General features: G+C 44.8%; 1 protein-coding gene across 1 annotated transcript; it reads right to left on the bottom strand.

Moving 5' to 3' along the window:
* Positions 1-1,245: 1,245 nt before the first annotated feature.
* On the bottom strand, positions 1,246-7,586 carry Ttc32 (tetratricopeptide repeat domain 32). Its single transcript, XM_028867586.2, has 3 exons — positions 7,328-7,586; positions 2,396-2,562; positions 1,246-1,650 (listed from the first exon to the last, which is right to left on the bottom strand). The coding sequence occupies exons 1-3, from the start codon at positions 7,468-7,470 to the stop codon at positions 1,511-1,513; spliced, it is 450 nt and encodes a 149-aa protein (XP_028723419.1). The 5' UTR covers positions 7,471-7,586; the 3' UTR covers positions 1,246-1,510.
* Positions 7,587-8,480: the final 894 nt, after the last annotated feature.

Genomic DNA, 8,480 nt, shown 5'->3' with positions numbered 1-8,480 from the left:
TCTCTGCTTCATGAGATCACTTCAAAAAGAAAAGAAAGAAAGAAAGAAAGAAAGAAAGAAAGAAAGAAAGAAAGAAAGAAAGAAAGAAAGAAAGAAAGAAAGAAAGAAAAGATAAATAAATAAAGTTAAGGGTGTGATAGTCATGGCATCCAAAGTCACGGGAGTTCTGCAGCGAGGGCTCCGGATGCCAGGCAAATGTGCTTCGTCTCTCTCCCGTGGGGGCAATTTCCATCCAGAACAGCGTTCCCACAGCAGCAATAAAACCAGTTTGGGAGACCTCAGAGTTGAGGGTCTGTATCTCGGGATGCCAAACCACAACAATAAAAACAAAATTGTTGATGGGACGCGCTGGCTTTGGCTTGCTTCCTCCGAGTTCTTCCCAGTTCGTGAGAGCCCTGATGGTTGTCGGCAGAACCCAAAACAGAATTTTTAAGCTTTGCATTAATATGTGTTTTTACTTGGCCAGCTCCCTCTCTACCCCACACCATTTCATAAAGAGTTTGAGCAGTCTTTGAGAACTACTGATAGTGTCCATCATCATCATCATAGACATGGAGACAGAAGCTGTTTTCAATCCTCAAGCCCTAGCCCATCTCTCTAATGATTTCTAGACAAACATCAAGTGTAAGATGAAATGTTTCCCACTGCTCTCCCATAAGATGGGCACATATTTTTAAGCCCAGGAGTCCTGTCTCTCAGTCAATTACCAAATGAAAAGTGAGTTCTCAAAGAGCTGTGGGGAGAAAATGAGGAGGGGACGACCCCAGAGGAAAAGACTCAGATACTGAGACATGAGAACATGACGCAATTATCCAAAGTCACAGGGGAAATGTGAACATGGCCTGGATATGGAGCATATTATAGTATTGTTTTTACTAGGTGTTACAGTGGCATGTGGCTGTGGAGAACTGTATTTAGGAAGATGCAGGAGGAACCTGTTTATGGGTGAAGTACTGTGACATCAGTATTTTATTCTCAAGTGGGTCAGCAAAAAAATCCATCTGGGTTTTGTCTCATTTTGTTGGGTTTTGTTTGAGGGTCTCTATAGCCTAGGCTGGCATCGAACTCACAGCAATCCTCCTGCCTCAGACTTTGAAGTGGAAGGTTTTGGTTTTAAGAATACAGAAAAAGCAAATGTGATATGTTCACTGGTGAACATATGTGGGGGAGTTTATGTCTGGATTGTATTTTACCAGCAACCTTTCTATGGGTGGGGGGAAAAATTAAAATTCAGGAATAAAAATATGTAGTAAAAATAAAACCTTTACTAAAAATCATACATACCAATTTAAATATTTTGTTATAATAATGTACATTGATATTATCTACTCTATTAAAAGATCTATCCAACATGGTCTCTCTTGAAATGAGTAACTTTGATTCAACATATTATTTTACTTTCACTTCTAAAATGCAGTCTCTCACATAATCAAAATAGTTCCGTGTGTATCTTAGAGCTAATCAGACATAGGTTTAAGGACCCTGAGTTAAAATTTCAAGAACTTAAGTTTCAGTAACTTTTCTCAGCATTTCTTCTTTGTTTTTCTTCTTTGTCTAAAATGGTCTGTTTTAAGCTCAAAACAGCATCTTGAAATCCAGGATTTAGGTCTAATGCCTTCTTGAAGTCTTCCAAAGCTTCATCAAAATACCCTATAGCAGAGTCCCAGAGATGAAAAGAAAAGAAGAAAAAAAAAAAAGTTGAGTATTTTCACAACCGCACTGTGAAGTTTGGATATACACAGTTTCACATTTACGAGCTTTCAAAAATGCCTCTAAAAGGAAGCTGCCTCTCTCAGTGATCTAAGATGGTCTGTCAAAATAATGTGTGCCCTTATGGAGCAACCGCCTCTAAAATCAGTGATGGAGGACAGGGAATGATGTTCAGCAACATTAGCACTTATCTACCAAACATGAGGCCCTGGGTTCAATCTCCAACAACACAAAACACAAAAAACAAAGAAAATTAGTGATGCTTTGTATCCGATTTAATAGGTGGGGAGCATGTAAATTTCAACAACACTGTATCAACCACTTTACAAAGCTGCAGTGAAACTGAGAAATAGATTTTTTTTTCTTTTTATTTTCAATGGGAAACAGTATCCAAAGCCTCTTTAATCCAGGCTTCTAAAAACTTCACTTTCGACTGTCCCCTGCCTTTTCAACTAGAAAGTGTCACAGGCGCCAGTCAGTACTACCCTCATCGAGAGGACAGAGTAATGGGGTCACCCTTGCTCCTGCGTCCGTCCCATTCTCAGGGCATGCCTAGGAAATGCCTTTTAAACCTAAATTTCACCTAACTGTCAAACTTGATTCCTTCACAACAGTTGATCACTCTGAAGCAACAGAATACATTCCACGAGAAAAGCAAAAACACTAGAGAAAAACAAAACCTTACCCAGCCTGTATCGGATCAAGCCTCTGTTGTAATACGGAACTTCAAAGTTGGGCATGATTTCTATAGCAGACGTGTAGTCATCCATGGCTTCATAAAAATCAACACTGAAGTACTTGGTTTGCCCCCTGTTGTTATATGCGGTCGCCAAATCCTCAGGGCTGCATTCGCTTTAAACAGAAAGTCCACATTAAAAGCACATTGTTAAACTCCCTCACTTCTACTGCCCCGCTCTTTGGGGTACTGTCAGACTCCGTAGCCTCCAACACGCTGTGTGGGAGCTGAAACGCCAAGTGGAAGAAGCAAAATGTGCTTGAGAACCTGAAATCAATTTCTGTTTAGGGCCATCGGAGACTTTCGTGGGGCTACCGCACAACGTGGATCTGAAGTCCGTGGATTTTAGAGTCTTCAGAGCCCCTGGTCAAGGAAAGCCCGCCCAGGTACCAGTGTGCCACCAAAGTGTCACAGTCACTTTTAATTCACTCTAAAATTAATTCACTCATTGTTTTAATTCAAACAATGAGATCTGAAGTGAGGAAACACTGGTTAAACAGTGGTTAACCATCGGCAGAATATTCCACAGTTCTGCCCTTCCTGTGAGAGTTCAAGACACCAGCAGTTGGGAGCGGCCTGGAGGTCAAAGCCTCCCCCACTACCAACAACAAATTCTCTTCACTGCTCCAAGCCAGGGATATTTCTGTCTTTCTGTCTTTCCTTCCTTCTTTCCTTCCTTCCTTCCTTCCTTCCTTCCTTCCTTCCTTCCTTCCTTCCTTCCTTCCTTCCTTTTTCCCCAGTGATTGTCAAATTTGCACTAAACAGAAGAACTACATGTTCAAGTCCTCTTCTGTTATACCCGATGGTACAAAGCATAGTCCTCAGAAAATATTGGTAACAGCAGTCTCCTATTTTTTCTTAAAAAAAAAAAAGTAAAATGTATTTGTGTGTGTGTGTGTGTGTGTGTGTGTGTGTGTGTGTGTGTGTGTGTATGTATGTAAGAGAGAGAGAGAGAGAGAGAGAGAGAGAGAGAGAGAGAGAGAGAGAGCGCGCACATGCCACAGCAGGCACGTGGAGGTAAATAAAAACTCCGTGACTTCAGTACTTTCTTTCCACCTTTACTTGGGCTCCAGGAATCGAACTCAGTTGCCGGGCTGGCCCATCTGCTGTTTCTCTTGACATTAATCCTTGAGAACTCAGACAGGGACTGTGACTGCTGCTGCACACAGGGGTCCTTGCAGTTTATTGAATGGTGGGGAGTGGGGTGGGTGATTGTTTTGGGGTTTTTTTGTTTTGTTTTGTTTTTTGCCTGGGACTCACTATGTTGAGCTGGCTGGCCTCTGGCTCCCGAGTGCTGGGATCAAAGCATGCACCACCAAACCCACACGGTCCTGCAGTTTAAACTTCGTACTGGTGGGGAGAAACTGTTGTAATTTAGAAATTTTCATTTTTTCGTTTTGTCAGCTCTGACTGAGTAAGATGGACACAAAGACACCTCTTAAGGCCACTAAGAACACCATTAAAGGCCAAAGAACAGAAAGATGCATGTCTTCTCTCTGTTATGACACTAGCTGAACTGCTGACCCCAGACTTCAGAAAGAAAATCTACCTCAGTAAAATTTTCTTTATTCATTTGAGGTTTCAAAGCTTTGTTATCAAGTCTTATCCTCAGATAATCATAGAATATTAGATTTCATTAAGGCAAGTTCTAAATCCTACTTTTCATGAAAGTAGACATTTTGTTTGCAATCTTAAAGACATGGGCAGGGGCTAGAGAGATGTCTCAACAGTTAAAAGCACTTGTTGCTCTTCCAGAGGACCCAGGTTCGATTCCTAGCATTCACACGGCGGTCCACAACCATCTGAACTCCAGTACCAGAAAATCTAACGACCTCTCCTGGCCTCTGTGGGTATAGCATGTACTTGGTACACAGACACATATGTAGGCAAAACACCTATACAGATTCATAAGAAGTCTATTTTTAAAAAAGAGAGAAATGGGCTAATACTGAACATTGACTTTCATTGTTATAATACTGATATTTTTTAAAGATAGTATTTCTTTTTGTATGTGGGAATGGTCGGAGGACACATGCCACTATGTGTCTGTGGGGGCCAGAGGACAGTTCTGAAGAGTGGTTCTCTCCTTCCAGCCTCACATACAATCCAGGGTTTAAACTCCGGTCATTAGGCTTGTATGGCAAGACCTTTACCCACTGCAACCCACAATAGTATTTTCAGTACTGCATTTAACCAAGTTACCTAATCTGAGTATGGAATTTTAGCATCTGCTAACTTTGAACAAGATAAATATTAGAAAAATGAAATTATGGCTAAAGCTGCCCTTGGATATTTGAAAAAAAAAAAATGACAAATCCGAGTGAAAAGCAATCAAGGGTTGCAAGCACCATTTCAAAATGATTCAGCCACTCGATGTTTTAAAAAACAAGTTTAAATTTCCAAAGATATATTTAAGGGGGAAAAGCTGAACTGATAGACTTCAAGTTCTGAACTCTAAGGAAACTGAAGGCTCATTTGACAGATGAGAAACTGGCCAGGGGAAAGGTGCAAGCGATACAGTGACGCTGAGACCAGAACGTGAGCATGCTGAACTCTTACAGCTCAGCCGGGCAGGTTTTTCCAGCCTGTACAGGATGGAGATCGGCTTGCTGTGGTGGACCGAGGTTCTTGGGCTGAGATGTGCAAAGGAGGGGGATTAACACGCCCAAGTAGCGTCCACACGCCTGCTGCTGATTGTTTCTGAAACTTCCTGGGCCAGCCCATTTGAGCCTTAAACAAGGGGAGAATCGGAGTGAGTCTCCTGTGTTTGCTAGCTTTGTTTATCGGGAGTGGTGGGGAGGTGAGAGGGGAGTGGGAACATCATTTTAGCATCTCTGCAGAAATTTCTATTAACAAAGTGTCAGTGGAAGGCTCCGCCTACATCAACGCCCCTCTCCCACCGCCAAGGCCCAGGGGATGGGGAACAGAGGTCAGAAAACCTGGAAGAGCCTGGGGATGAGAAACAGTGAAACAGCGGTTTCTGGGCACTGCGGGACCACTGCATTCGTGACTCAGGACAGCTGTGGTTGTCTGCACACGATCGAGCCAGTTAACACTCCAGCACTGAATGGGGGGGGGGGGAGTGCTCAGAGTCCCAACCCCAGAGGAGCTACAGACAGTTAAGGGAATCTGAGGGAGAGCAGGAGGGCAGTTTTCTTTAAGGGTATAGCCCCGGGTAGGTCAACCTAACTCCTGGAGAAAATGGGCAGCACAAAATGGGACTTGGTGATTACCAAAATAAAAAAAAAAAGCTGAAGAAGTGAGAGGAGAGCTGAGTGGAGTTAAGATGAATGGTGGGGAGTGAGTGAAGATTATCAACATACACTGTATGAAATTCTCAAAGCACTAACAAAAACACTGGATTTTTTAATAAAGAAATTTCTGTTAACTATCATGTTAATGTAGTGTTAAAATGAGAAAACCATTTTGGCTCTCTGACTTAATTCCACTTGAGTCTTACAAACAAGTAGGAATGCAGCCTTCAGTATTAGATCTCATACAAAAGACAAGTTTGCATTCCATAAAAAAAAAAAAAAAAAAAAAAAAACTTCCAGGACGAGCCAGGCATAGTGGCTTTGGGAGGCAGAGGCAGGTGGATCTCTGAATTCAAGGCCAGCCTGGTGTGCCGAGGGAGTTGCAGGACAGCCAGGGCTGCATGGGGAAACCATGTCTCAAAAACAAAACTTCCAAGGGAGAGAAGGGTGATGTTGCAGGTCACACAAGCGTCGAGAAATTTCTCTGTGTTCGCTCCACACCATCCACAAGCACAGCAATGTAACTAATGCTACATACGCAGGCGTCAACTGAGAAGTTAACGAGCCTGCTAACGCCACAAAGAGTAAAACCAGGCTTCAAGTGCTCACAGTGGAAGTGTGAACCTGCAGACAGAAAAGTTCTCCTTTCTGAGTTGGATCAAGTCTCCAGATTTAACGACCAGTTCACAATCAGTACCGAGAGACTGGGAGCTGAGACTTCCCTGACAGGTAGACGGATCAGGACAGGAGCCAGGACAAGCTGGCCGGCTTCTTCCTCACCCTGCAGACCTGAGACAAAAACCTGGCAGCCTAAAAAGGAGGCCTGGTGGGGCTTTGGGCCCCCTGCTGATGGATCTGCTCTTCCCCCCACACAAGTTCAAAGCTGGATCAGGACATGTTTAGGCCGAAGTTGAGGATCCTTCAGCCACCCTGTGTTCAAATTGACCAACCCTCAGTCCCTTAACACCCTCCAGGAGACTGGATTTGGGGGTTCCTGAAATCCCCCTCCCCTCTGCCTGCTGCATGTCTCCCCACCCCTGGAAAACCCTTCCTTCCTCGTTATAATGCTGTCGTTAGCTGTCATTTCACTCATTAGCTGTTGTTGAGGTTTTCACTGCTGCTACCTGCCCTTGGCTTGAGATTTTTTTTTTACTGCCTTTTAATTCTTTAACTGGCAGAGAACGGGAACCCAATCGAGACCCCCTAGATGTCAAAATCTTAGTAGACGGACAATCACAGGCATCTGGCTCAATTCGGCAGCTCCAAAATGCGTTCACTTGAAACCCGGACCCGTTTGCTCAAGACCTAAAAGCGGGGTGGGCTTTAGAGCGGGGATCAGCGGTGCAGCTTGATAAGCTCCTCCAACCCCAACATCCAAGCAACAACGAGCTTTATTGGCCCGTAAAAGCGCCATCGGCGGCTGGATTCTCGCTAGAGAGGGAGCTCGCGGTGTCCGGGGACGTCGTCGTCTTCTTCTTAAGAATCCCCAGCTTCTGAATCCGAACCTTCGCACCGCCCTCGATGGGGTCCAGAGGACGGCGCGGCCCCGAACTCGGAGGACCGCGTCCGTCCCTACGGCGACCACCATCCCCGCCCCCCGACGCCATCCCCGTCTCGCGAGACTTACCTCCCGCGACTCGCGCACTGCCCGATGAAGGCGGAGTAGAGCGCCTGCGCCTCGGCGAAGTCGCCCCTGGCGAAGCGAGCCTGGGCCAGCGCCAGGGCGGCCGGCCCGTCTCGGCTCTCCTCTCGGCCCGGCGGCCCGGCCATGACCGCCTCGCTCCGGGGGAAGCGGAACCACAGCCGCCCGCCCGCGCCCGTCCGCACACGGGGACTTCGTTGGCTGACGGGAGCGAGCCGCTCACGCCAGGATGAGGAAGTTTGTCCTGTGTGAGGACCGGTAGTATCGCGAGATAGACTGGTAGCGCCTGGCGGAGCTGGCGGGAAATTGAGAGAATTAAAATTTTTGTGATGTGTGCATGCATGCATACATACATACATACATACATACGTACGTACGTACATACATACATACATACACACATACATACACATAAACACACATACATGCAAACATACATACATGCATACCAACATATGATAGAGGTGGATGGGTGGACGGACGGACAGACAGATGATGAGAGAGAGATGATAGATAATAGAGATGAGAGATATAGACAGATGATAGAGATTAGATAGATAGATGATAGATAGATAGATAGATAGATAGATAGATAGATAGATAGATAGATAGAATATATATTTGAGGAACCTGATGCAGAGATCGGGAGAAGACTGGCCTTAAATCAATTTCTTTTGTTTTAAGAAAGGGTCTTGAGTTTTTCAAAGAAGCACTTAAGATTCGGTGCTTATGTGCTGATTCCAGGTGAATTAAAAGCTAAATATTTAGAACATTAAGTTCCAAACATAAAAGAATGTAGTTATCTAAATAGAGCAGAGTTCCCAGTGCACAAAAAAGGAGTGCTCCAGTTTGCATGTATTCCCCCCAACTCGTGAGTGGGAATCTTAATGCAGCAGTGTGTTGAGGTGGGACCTAACGCAGGTGGGCTCCACCCTCACCAATGGAGGGGTGCTACTCATTTAAAAGGCAGACTGCTGCACACCTGTTCTTTATGTGTCTTTTGCCATGCTGTGGTGAGGCAAGAAGGCCTGTACATACGTGGACTTCCCAGCCCCCAAACTGAGCCGAATGAATTTATTTACAAGTGACCCCAACTAGCACAGTTACAGTGATACAAAATAAATAAAATGAGGCATTT

Source organism: Peromyscus leucopus, chromosome 22 (genome assembly GCF_004664715.2).
Source record: "Peromyscus leucopus breed LL Stock chromosome 22, UCI_PerLeu_2.1, whole genome shotgun sequence".
Lineage (NCBI taxonomy): Eukaryota > Metazoa > Chordata > Mammalia > Rodentia > Cricetidae > Peromyscus > Peromyscus leucopus.
Note: the sequence above shows the minus strand (reverse complement) of the source record. Positions and strands in the feature narration are given on the sequence as shown.

What these genes read in the sequence shown, in the direction of transcription:
- Ttc32 (XM_028867586.2), bottom strand. Translation starts at nt 7,470, where the DNA reads ATGGCCGGGCCGCCGGGCCGAGAGGAGAGCCGAGACGGGCCGGCCGCC. An exon ending in CAGTGCGCGAGTCGCGGGAG is followed by an intron (nt 2,563 to 7,327) that starts GTAAGTCTCGCG and finishes TTCTGTTTAAAG; the next exon opens with CGAATGCAGCCCTGAGGATT. An exon ending in CTTGATCCGATACAGGCTGG is followed by an intron (nt 1,651 to 2,395) that starts GTAAGGTTTTGT and finishes ACTCTGCTATAG; the next exon opens with GGTATTTTGATGAAGCTTTG.